Source organism: Ursus maritimus, unplaced genomic scaffold (assembly GCF_017311325.1).
Source record: "Ursus maritimus isolate PB19 unplaced genomic scaffold, ASM1731132v1 scaffold_10, whole genome shotgun sequence".
NCBI lineage: Eukaryota > Metazoa > Chordata > Mammalia > Carnivora > Ursidae > Ursus > Ursus maritimus.
Genome location: NW_024423344.1, coordinates 8,785,369 through 8,797,996, shown reverse-complemented (window position 1 = coordinate 8,797,996; position 12,628 = coordinate 8,785,369). Strand labels below are relative to the sequence as shown.

Sequence of the window (12,628 nt, the reverse complement as noted above, 5' to 3'; positions counted from 1 at the left end):
TCCCTATCCTCTCACATAAGTCTTCCTTCCTAAACTACACTGTAAAAGCTATGTATTACAGAGAAAAGTCTGAGTATAATGATGAACTTTATAAATAACAAGTACTCACATCTGCACTTTTAGTACCTAGAATAGATCCAAGTAGGCATTTAACAGATATTTGGTAAATTAATGAGTAAACATGCCACTGACAATTCCTCCAAACACACAGGAAATATTTAGCCTTTGAAATCCTGATCATAAGGCAAACATCATCTCGTTAAATAAACTGGTACCAAAAAAAACGACAAACTTCTCTGTAATTCTTTATTAAAAATACGGCTGTACACATAGAGACTGAAAACAGGATTAAAGATGAATAACCCATATTGGGATCATGACATCAGAACTTAACATACTGGTGCTTTTAGGGAAGTTGTTGACATCCAAACCACAGAACCAAGGTCAAAAGCAAAATACAAAGGTACCCTCAAAAATATTTACAATGAAGTAAATACACTAACAGAATTTAAAATAGGTACAAAAAATTGAAATGACCAACGTTACATGATTTCAAGGGTTGTCCTTTCTGTGCTTTGATCTGTCATAACAGAAGGAATGGGAAGTTTATATCCTTAATTTGACTATTCTCAGATATTAAAATCTTCCTATGAATTAAAAAGACTAACTTTTAGACAACCTCTTAAGTGGAATTACACTATGGAAAAGAGGGCTCCCCCAAAAAACACCTAAGCAGAACTAAGAGTTCTACTGAAACCATTCCCAATAAAAACTAAATGAAAAATAAATATAAAACAAAGCTTAAAAAAAATATGTATTACCTGACACCAACTGTTTTCTGGCTGACAATATTTACTCATGAAAACATATCAGCTGTCTACCTTTATATTCAAAACCAAGTCCTGAGGTTACTAGGGGCTGAAGCAAACTAGCACTTAGGATGCAAACATTCTTGGGTTTGTGATTTGAACCTGCCTTGCAGAGGGAAGTTTGCTGGTCTATACAGGATGAGAAATTCAAGCCCTATTTTACCCCTGCCCTTCCTTAGCTTTCACAAAACATTGGTCCACAAATTAAATTTTCAAAAAGTTCCCAGACCCCAAAACTAAAATAGATGATCCCCTTTCATTTTCAAAGAAAACAATATTGGAAAAAATCTCCAGCCCGCTTATAAATTAAGCATTTCATATTTCTTCTAGAATACAAGTAGTTCTTTTTTGTACAAAAGAATTACAATATGATTTGTCAAAAAACATATAAAAAGACAGCTGCTCTTCCTCAAATACATGAGCTAATGATAAAAGACTTTTGCATGTTAATGTCTCCAAGTTCTTGTTCCTTTTACATAAAAAAGAACATTATGGTGGCAAATGTTAATTATCCTTTGAATATTGAACATTATGTTCCTTTAAAATCCATCCAGATCAAATGCAATAATTGATTCTCTTTTTAACTCAACAACTGATGCTACCAAACGTGGACTCAAACACACTTGTTAAAATGTGTAAAGCGTGTTCTTTAGTCTTCAAAGCTTTCAGGTGAGGAAAGGTGTTTTTTCTTGATGCAAATCTCAAGGCAGAGAAAATCGTTTTAAAGCTTATAAAAAGTGGACAGAGAAATATTAAAAACTTCTCTGAAAACTACAAATATGTGTAATTATTAAAATTGAAGACCGTAACATCAGTTGCAAGTGCTTGGAAGTCTTTCCTGACCTTTTGAGTTCCCACATTTTCTTCAGAGTTGCATGGTTGAGCACCCAGTGCTAGTAAAACATTCAGTGCTGGGAAAGGAGATAGAGTCTTCATTACTGGTTTTTTGTGAAAGAAAATTCCTATGTATTTGGCAGTCTTCAGTATCAAAGTATAGGTATTTCATTAACTAGAAATTCCATGAATACCCAAGTTTGGCGACAACTGCACGTCCAAATATTAAGAAAACTAAGAGGAGGAAAATTCCAAACTTTTGAGATTGACTTATTCAGGAATATCCCACAGAGTGAAGTTATTATCAAAAGTACTATTACTTTGGGCTAAGCAGTGACTGCAAAGGCACAGCAGATTGTTATCCCTCCCGATTCAGGCTGTAAAACTTCAGAAAGCTCTTGATGCCAGACCACTGCTGTGTTTAGTTCATCCTCTGAACAGTGTCTCTGTGTCTGTATCCAGTGTAAAGTACCATAATAAAGCTGTGGTTCAAAGAACAGAACTTTATACAAAAAAGCGAACTGGAAAGAATCTAAAGCAATATACTCCTGAACTTCAGGTCTTTATCAGAATTTTTTTTTTCTGTTAAAAAATTGCATAAATGTAAATATATCTGACAAGCAGGGAAACACCTTTTTTTAAAAAAAGACTCTGGTTGAATTTGGAGCAAAGAGCTCTATGTGCTCCTTAAGTTCCTGTTTATCCAATCCTCACTCAGAAAGGATTTAAATCTACTGATGGGGGAATTCGTATCCAGCAATTCACTGATCTCTTGTGTGTTCTTAAAAACAAAACAAAAAACCCCCCAAAATCTCCATTTGAACTAACAGTGTGGGTGGCATACAGAGCTTGCATACAATACTCTTACAAGAATTATACACTATACTGTACTTCTGTGAAATTATTTACCTGGTCCATTACGTTATTCAGGGCAACCCATCCCCAAAAGAGCAAATTCTGCAACCCTCAGTGACAAAAATGCTGCCCAGCATTGTTTCCCAAAAAGGTCCTTGCAAATAGTTTCCCTTAATAAGTAAGTATACAATGTGGCAAAAGTTCAAAGATCAGAAAAAAGTCTTTAAAAAATTAAAATTAGTGCATATACAAGTGGAAAAAAAACAAAAGCGGGAACACCATTCACCTAATGGTGCTCCTTAATCTAAAATAAATTCTTCACAGATATGGCCCCAATGGCAGCCACAGCTCTAGGATAAGTGGAACATTCTTCCTTTCAAGTAACAGTGTACCTGACTGAAGTGCAAGCAGCTTTGCTCATCTCCTGTTTGTTTCCCGAATGTGAAATGAGAGGATGAGAACAGTTCAGCTGTAGTGCAATTTGCTATCGGTTAAGGTCCTCAGCCATGTCCTGCGTGCTTTTTCAGCAAATACTACAACTGACCATTTGCAGCTGCAATCAGTTCTTGAAAAGTGTTTTCGAAGCAGCGCTTTAAGTCACTATAAGTCACCACAAGTACACTCTTCTCGTCTCTGGAAATGAGGCTTATTTTTTCGGGCACACCAGCATCTAACTGAAACAGAGACACAAATAGGAAGTTCATACCAGGCAGAGGATAATCCATTTTATCTGTTTTAGCACAACTTTTGCAACAACGATTAATACTGTAAAAATTTCTGTCATATTCCCTTCTAGATATACGTAAGCATTTTACATCACTAATCGGTATGCGCACTTTTCAACTTGGATGTTTCCACCTATCTTTTATGCTTCATACTTGTCTACATTATATTCCATCATTTCATTATTCCGATATCCTTTTTTTTTTTAAGTAAGCTCTACACCCAACGTGGGGCCTGAACTCACGACCCTGAGATCAGGAGTCCCACGCTGTAAGCCAGCCAGGAGCCCCAGGATCTTCCAGCTTTCTTGTGTCACAAACTATAGAGCCATGAACTTATTCATCTACTTAATGTTTTTTCTTCTGTAGAATTACTTCCTTAGGATAAATACTTAAAAATATAAATAATGACTCAAAAAGTACAAATAGTTTTATAGCTTAATACATACAAGCTGAATAGTTTTCCAAAGTGTATCAGAAACCACTGATTTATGAGTTGTACCAATTTACAAGCAACTCCATATCAAGTGCATGCCTTGCTACTTTTATGTACGTTTTTGATGAATGCTACCAGATGTTTTCCTACATTTACTTGTGTTATTTCCACCGTATGAATGCCAGTTTATGATCTTTACCCACTCATCAGTCAAGATTTGGTAGTAATATTTTAATGAGGTCTTTATAAAGCATATATACGAATCCTTAGTCCATCCAATAACTTATCTTGTTACGGTTTTCACTTTTTTTGGTTAGTTTTTGACGTACATTTTTCCCTCCTTTTTCAGTAATTCATTCATCAAAATGTTTAAAATTTACTAATTCTGAAGGCTCAAACTTTCAAATCATTTTACCAATTTATTTGTCATAATTTCCACCAAAATATGCTATGTAAGGTTTTAATTTTTACATCATCAATACGGCCATCCATCCTTTTAATTTATTACACTCTTTCCAGACTTAGAAAATTATCATACTTTCAAATGTGGGATAAATTTTATTTACTACTAGTTATTTTATGAAATGAAATAGAATTTTCTTCAAGTTGTCAATTACCCTAATATTCATTAAATAATCTTCACTTAAGATATCTGTCCATGGCTTAATTTCATAGGATCTACCTGCCAGTGTTTACACTAGTGCTACATATTTTTAATTACTGGTGCTTTGATACTATGGACACTATTTTCTAAAATCCAGTAGAATTGTTCTCCACTCATTATTTTTAAGAAAAATGTCTTCTCCTTAAGGAAAAGAGCAAATAAATATATTAGTCATACTGGATTAGTTCAATGGTACATACAGTTTGTTCTGTCTTAATGTAGATTATTGACAATACTCTTTTTAAAGAGTTTTAAGGAAGTTCAAACAAGGCAAAGTAGCGCCTAAAAACAAAAACCACGTTTTTCCCCAAGAGCTAAGCACGCTGTATGTTACCAGCTCTACACCCTCTGCCACGGTAGGTATTTCCTCTAGTTCTTGTAATTCAGGGGCAGTTTAGACCAGGCGTTGGCAAATGGTTTCCATAAAGATGGCCAGAGAGTAAATGCCTTAAATTTCAGGGCCGCACAGTCTCTGTCACATATTCTTCTTAATTTTGCTTTTGTTGTTTTGTTTTTACTATCTTCTAAAAATGTCAATACTATTCTCAGGTTGTGGACTCTACTAGTCTCAGGTCGTGGGCTCTACAAAACGGGCTGTCAGGCCACAGTCTGTCGACCCCTGAGATTTAGATATAAACCTATACAAAGACTAGGACTTACCTCTGGAGACCCGTCCTACACTCTGTGATTCCAAGTAATTCATAAGGAAACTGCATTCCTTCCTTGGTAAACTGTCTCTCTCCTAGCCCTTTCAAAAAACACAAAGCTCACCTCTCGAATGAACTGATACATCTCCATCTCCCTAAGTTCATCTACTCACCTAATTCTCCGTTTAGAGCGCTGGGCCTACTGTGCTTCCACTACTATAACACTGGATTACTACACCCACAGTTAACAGTAAAGGAATGGATAACATGTAAGACATTTAGCAAGACTCACGATGACTTAAAAGAAAGGAATTCAACTTTTAAAAAATATTTAAATATAAATTTTTTTTGTTTTTCCCACCCATTGTTTTTGTGACATTTTATCAAAATGAAAAGATCCACACTGAAAAATTCTGTAATTATTCATGTCGATGTTAACCTGCCTAGTCTAGAAATTCAGATCAAGCAGATATAACTGATAATTATTAAGAAAATATGTTCCAGGCTGGCGCAGAATACATCTACACTTAAGTCTCTTAGTATTTGTAGAAGTTGCAACTCTGCAAACTGTAGATGGCATTGTGATCTTAAAAATCCAGATACAAATTACCTTGTTAAGACAAGAAATGATATGACTGAGGTCAATCCAAGGAGCACCCGCTTCTGTCACCTGATGGAAAAGATGATCCCTAAAGAGTTTCAAAAGATAACGGTCTCCAGTCTCCGACCAGGTAGGATCCTTCTGAAACCTGGGGAAAGGTCATATTTTACCTCAATAACTCATGCTGTCTGTATACCACATGGCCACGGTGATTCTTCAGACTCCACACTATTTTTATTGTTTTCTCTGATAAGTAAGTGTAGGGTTTGTGTGTGTGTGTGTTATTTTTTAATGCTCCTAAAGTTATATAGGGAGGCTAAAAAAAATTCATTTTCAAATTTTTGTGCAGATTGCTAAATTTTTTAAAAATAATTTCACACACCATGAAAGGATATGAATGCCAGTTTCTAATTCTCAAAGGCAATCATCCCTTACCCACTCCTATTTTATAATCACTTTCTTATTTAAGCTCCTACCATTAGATAAAACGGAGGAAAAAGAAAATGTCTTTAAAGATCTTTAGAAATAGGTTGAAAGAGAGTCTTTTCCTCCTCTCACCTTTAGGATACGGAGTGGAGAGTTACGATCAGATATTGTTCAACTTTACTGGTAAGCATAAAATAGAGAAATGCTGAAGGAAACAAAAACAGGGTAGATTTTGGTTTCCTACCATCATGAGCAGATGGGAGAGTGTGCTGCGAAGAACTAGAGAACAGTGACAGTGATCATCTGATCAAAATGACCACTGTCACTTTCCAGTGACCTCTGGAACTTATGGTCTAGTGAGGAAAACAGACGTTCAAAATAACCAAAGAAAGTTACATATTGAGATAATGCCATTAAGAAAAAGGGAAATGGTACACAACAGAAATGTGAATTCATCTGGGAAGGAAGGGAACCTTTCCAGAGGAAGCAGTGGATGCTCTTCCCAGAGGAAGTACACCCTAGTTAGAGGCATCAGTATTGGCAAGGAACAGAGCATGCAGCCCTTCAGAAACTTAGCAAAGGTCAGTGGCTGGATGGCTTTGAGCGTTGGAAAAGAAAGAGGCCAAGGGAGAGACAGAGAGTAAGAGCAAGGAAGGGAAGAGAAAAAGACAAGGACAAAGAGGGAGAGAAGGCAAGAGAGAGAAGGAGATAATTAAAAGAAAAAAAAATGAGGCAGATCTGAAGCAAAGAAAAGAAGGGAGAGATCAGATGATGCAGTCTTGGTTAAAAACTAGGTTTGGGGGAAAAAAACAAACAAACAGGTCTGTCTTCTAAGAACAAGATGGAAAGCCTACCACATAGTTGAAACACAATCCTCTGAGTTTTGCAAATCACTCCAGGGACTTGCAATTAAAATGCTAATTAAACACACCCATTTATCTCAGTTTCCTTGCAAAACCCCGACAAATTGACAATAAATGTCTAAAAGGGGGTATAATAAACATGCAAGGACAAAGTGCTCAGGAGCAACAACAGAAGAAAAAATTGGAAGGTGAAAAACAGGTAAGTGATAGGATCAGCTGACTTGAACAAACTGAACTCCAATGCTACAGAAGGCACACACGAAAAAGGGGGAGCCACAAAAGCAGCCATACCAGTGAGGCCCAGGAAGGGCAACCATTGGTACTACTAAAAGTGCAGGAATGGATTAAAGCTGGAAAGAGCAGAACTGGATGAAAAGTTCTATAAATAACAAACAGATAACCTCTCTCTCATCCCTGCCTCCACTTCTGCTTTGCAGAAATTTGCCAGAAAGGTACCAAAAATCTTTCTAGACAGGGTGAACAAAGAAGCTCCAGCCTCCAGGATGCCAGGAAGAGCAAGAGATGGTAGCTAAGACTATTTAACCAATACTTTGCTGCTACTTTGGCTACCCAAAGCTAGACTACAGGTTTATACTACAGATAAAAGTTTGCGGATTTTTTTTCTGGAAACTGACTTGCCCAAGAGAAATTCTGACATTTAAGAGTCCACCAAAAACAAACAAAAATTATACGCAACAATATCACACTACTTTACCATACATTCTACAATCCTTGACCCCACAATGAGCTTTCCATTAGCTTTTTAGATGAAAAAGGTTATTTTTTAAAAAATTTATTATTATTTTTTTTAAGTAATCTCCGTACCCAACGTAGGGAATCAAACTTACAACCCTAAGATCAAGAGTCACATGCTCTTCCAACTGAGCTAGCCAGGTACCCTGAAAAAAGGTCATTTTAAATATGAATGCACACCCAAGGATCAGAAATCCATTGGAGAATGAAACAAAACAAAACAAATTCTTGTTTCCTATGAGATATTGCAGGGAACAGAACAGAACTTAGAACAAAACAAAACCGAACCAAAAATCTCTAACTGAGAGTCTCAGAGAAACAAGGATTAGATGCTGTAAGACAAACATTTAGAGAACAAAAAGTTCTTCAAAATTAAAAATATGACAGCAGAAACTTAAAAATTCAAAAACATATTAGAAAAAAACCTTTATTTTTACACAAATAAAATGAGATAATTATCTAGAATGTAGAACAAAAAGATACAATACAGAAAACAGAGGAGAATATAAGAAAATCAATTGCCATGGTCTAACATCTGAGCAATAGGAATTTCAAAGGGTGAAATTATCAAAGAAACAACGAAGACAACTTCTCAGAACTGAAGGACATCAGTTTCCAAGATTAGAATGGTGTACCCACCTGTTAATTAATCAGAACGAATCAAAAAACCCCACACCAAGGCAAATCACTGACTTTCTGAACATCACTGATAAAGATTCTAAAAGCGCAGGGCAAGGAAAGGGTTTGAAAAGAAAATGGCTTTGAATCTGGAAGTTAAAAGACAATGGAGCACTGCTTCAAGTTTTGACAGAAATTATCATTACTATTACCTAACTATGTACTAGAGGTACTAGCTAACACAATCACTCCAGAGAAATTAAAAGTATAGAAATTAGAAGGAGGAAATACAACTACAATTATTTGGACATAGGACTATGTATCCGAGAAACCCAAGAAAATCTAGTGAAAAACTATCCAAACACTAAGATATCACAGTACAAAAATAAAACAGAAATCAGTAATTTTTACGTCACTGATAATAAGCAATCTAAGAAGAAAGAATTGGGGGGGATTCGCATTTACAACAGCAGTAAGAAAAAATACCTAGTAAACTCGAGCGTGCTACAACAACATAAGGAACAACTTAAGCACTAAAGAACAGTAAAGGTGTCAACAAGTATGATGACAGACCATTATCTTGGTTAAGAAACTCAACATCTATAAACACAAATGCTCCTTAAGTTTATTAATAAACATGTTATCTTCTCAATAAAAGTACCATCAGGTTTATTGATTTTTTAAACAAAAAGCTGAGTCTAGAATTTATACAGAAAATTAAACAATTTTAGGAAAACAACAAAAAACAGGCAATGAAATGGAGATAAGAAAGAATAGCACCTACCAGATTTGAAAATGTTAGTCATTAAAATACTAATGTGAAAGAAGTGCTGCCTTAAACCAGTGCAGAAAAGCTAGACTATTCGATAAATAGCTTTTGGGCCACGGCGTAGTCTTCTGAGGGGAAAGGGTGGAGGAGTGGAATTCATACCTCACACCCTATATAAATTCCACATATATAAAAGTTTAATATGAAAAAAAATAAAACCATAAGTACTCTAGAAGAAACCATGAGGTACTTCCTCTAAAATCGTAGGAGTAGAAAAGGCCTTTTTAACTTTCTAACTATGATTCAAAATCCAAAAGCATAAAAGAAGTTTGATCAATTAGACTATATGTATAAATGTCTGCATGGAAAAAAATTAAGCAGAGTCAAAAGAAAAATAACAAACTAAAAATAGAATGATCACAAAGGATAAATCTCTCTAGCTCCTATACATCAAAAAGACAGACAACTGAACTGAAAAAAAAAAAATGAGCCACGGATATGAAAGACAGAAAAAGGAACAGAAATGGATCAAAAACATAAAAATGATAGGCAACATGCTTGTAAGAGTTAATACAAAATAAACAGCACAGAGATTTAATTTCTCATCTATCAGGATGACAAACATCCATGAGCTAAAAAAGTATTGTTGGTGAAAGGCTCTCATGCATCGTACACTGGGCAACCCTTCTGTAAGGGTTTATAGTCACACATCCACAGACCTAACAATCAAACTGGGCCTATATTCATGCACACATAAAATTAAGGAAGCGTAAGTCAGTCCCCACAGCACTGTTCATACTAGCAAAACACTGAAAACTCAAATGTCTATTGATAAGGAATGAGAGAAATAAATTATAGTGTATCCACAGAATGGACTATTACACAGCTATATAAATTATGGAAGCAGAGCCTTTACATTAAGAGCATGGACTCTGGAACCATACTATCTGGATTTGAATTCCGGCTCATACACTCACTGATGATGTGACCCTGGAAAAGGTACTTAACGTCTTTTTTTTTTAAATAAAGATTTTATTTCTTTATTTGAGAGAGAGTGAGAGTGAGAGAAAGCACAAGCAGGGGGAGGGGCAGAAGGAGAGGGAGCAGCAGACTCCCCATTGAGCAGGGAGCCTGACATGGGACTTGATCCCAGGACTCTGGGATCATGACTTGAGCTGAAGGCAGACGCTTAACCAACTGAGCTACGTAGGCACCCAGCATTTAACCTCTTTATGCCCAAATATCTGTTAAGTGGGAATACTAATAGTACCGCATTACAGGGTTGTTATGAGGAGTAAGGTTAGGTCATATTTGTAAACTACTGAGAATAGTGTTTTGTATACACCAAACATACCTAAACAAAAAGATTTACAAAATATAGTTACGAGGAAAAAGCAACATACAGAATACTGTGCATGGTTTACAATTTGTATATTGTACATATTTAAAAAGGGGGAGGAGGGAGATAAGAATATATCATTGTGATCTGGGAAGAATATAAAATAAAGATTAGTGGGAGAAAGTGGAGAGACTAGAGCTGTTACAAGTACGAGAGAATTTTCACTGCAAATCCTTTTCTGCTTTTTAAAAAACTGGTTCATATTAATCTATTCAAAAGATTTAATTAATAAAAAGAATTTTCTGAGGACTATCTAGAATTTAATACCCATCACACTATCAATAAAGTGTAAAAATAGAATAAAGATATTTTCAGACTTACAAAGACTCAAAAAACTCACCTTTCTCAGGAAGCTACAGGAGGATGTGCTCCAATAAATCAAAAGAATAAACCAAGGAAAAAAGCAAGAAACGGGGTATCCAACACAAAGGGAGAGACAATGATAATTCCCGGGATAATAGTGAAGGGAAGCTCCAGTTCTAAAATGTGAGTGTGAGCAGGCTTAAAGCGCAACCAGCCCAGATAGGAACAGAAGGACAGAGGCTCCAGGGGCAATTTCTCTAAGGGGGAGAAAAAAAAAGGAACTGATAGGTTACCTATTTTTGACCATATGGAAAGGTGTTTCATAACTCTGGCAGTGAGTCTGGAATAAACTGGTGGTCAATTTTTTTCATTTGCTTAGTTTTCTATATAAGATAATTATTAACCCCAGGAAAACAAAAATCAAAAAACACAATACAAAAGAAAGAAAACACAGTCATGGTTTACTAAGTGGTGCAGCTATTAAGAATATTTACCCTGTTAAACTGATGTCAACACTGAATAAAGATTTAACTCAAAATTATGGGCTAAGTGGTAGAAGGTGAATGTGTGTGTGTGTGTGTGTGTGTGTGTGTGTGTGTGTGTGTGTCTGGTTAAGGGAAGGGGGTGTGAAAGATAAAGCCTCATCTTCCACAGGACAAAGTCATTAGCTGAGTTAAATACTGGTGGGGGGGGGGATCAAGAAACAGTACTATAAGCATATTAATTTCAAAAAAAATAAATGCCAGAAGAAACAGATAAAAGTTTGGTTTGTTTTTTTTTAATGTCCTCTTCATTCAGAAAAATTATCACAGAAAATACTAATTGAGTTTTTCTTTTTAACTTTGAAGAAACGGAAGTGAACATAAATTTTGTGGTCAAAAAAACTCCCTCAAGCAATATTTATTGTATCATCTATCTCTATTAACAGAGGTAACGTTCCTGAAACCTAACTTACACTACAGTGACAACAGCTATAATACTATTCCATCTATCTCTGACAGTTACCACTTAGTACAGACATCAACCCTACTTCTTTCCTGAACATATGGTAACTTTAACTTGCAAATGAGGCAGAACTAAATGACAAATAATGTAAGGTGGTGGTGTCACTGGTATGACTGCTATAAATAATGCCCTTTAATAGAAGATAAGGGGCCTGAAATAATTAGACGGGTCTGAAGTCTCTGACTACGATAAACTGAACTGACCACGCTTCAAAAAGGAGACATGGTACAGGCAGCATTGATACTCATCAAACATTCCCTCATGTACAAACCACGACAGAGATTTCTAACAGTATCTTTTCTGTACGTGTATGTGTGTGTGGAATCCCTAAGAACAACCAGATCTAGGTGACAGTTAAAAAACAGCATCCTAATGGCTGACAACAGGCTTAAGGTCCCTTCACATGAGAATTTTTCCCTTTTTCCAAATAAAACCCAGTAAGAATAAGGAATACTCATTCCTGTTAGCACCCTTGATTGAAAATATATTGTAAAATACTGTAAATCCTTACTCCGGCCTCTCATTGATTGTTCCCAATTTTGCTAGAAGCCTAAACAGTCTTCCATTTTGAACCTCCTATAAAACATTTTGAAAAGAAAGAGAGTATTAATATTCCAGCTAACTGAACATAAAAGCAAAATTTTACAAAACTGGTATCCTTCACCAGTATTACCTTTAAACAATAAATCCTAATATCCCCACCTTTTGGTTATAGTTTTGAATGTGATATTTCCATTTCATTCAACAGTAATACTCAAGAAGATCATGCAGCTGGCCATTTTTAAGAATGGTTAAAGTAACTTACATGAAAAAAAAAATCAAGATTGTGTCAATTGACTGTAGCAAAATCATGAACAAAAAAGA

At 35.6% G+C, this 12,628-nt stretch overlaps 1 protein-coding gene across 11 annotated transcripts in view; it reads right to left on the bottom strand.

The window, feature by feature from the left end:
* The window catches only part of PAN3 (poly(A) specific ribonuclease subunit PAN3), a 233,257-nt gene that overhangs the window by 105,722 nt on the left and 114,907 nt on the right, over positions 1-12,628 (bottom strand). For 6 of the 11 annotated variants that reach the window (XM_040621787.1, XM_040621778.1, XM_040621797.1 and 3 more), the window contains 3 exons: positions 12,276-12,340; positions 5,638-5,776; positions 3,103-3,232 (listed from right to left, as the gene is read on the bottom strand). In XM_040621787.1, coding sequence (XP_040477721.1) covers positions 3,103-3,232; positions 5,638-5,776; positions 12,276-12,340 — 334 coding nt within the window. Of the gene's footprint in view, positions 1-292; positions 3,233-3,641; positions 5,777-12,275; positions 12,341-12,628 lie in introns of those variants that run through there. The other 5 variants (XR_005832276.1, XM_040621837.1, XR_005832278.1 and 2 more) reach the window with 5 other exon arrangements.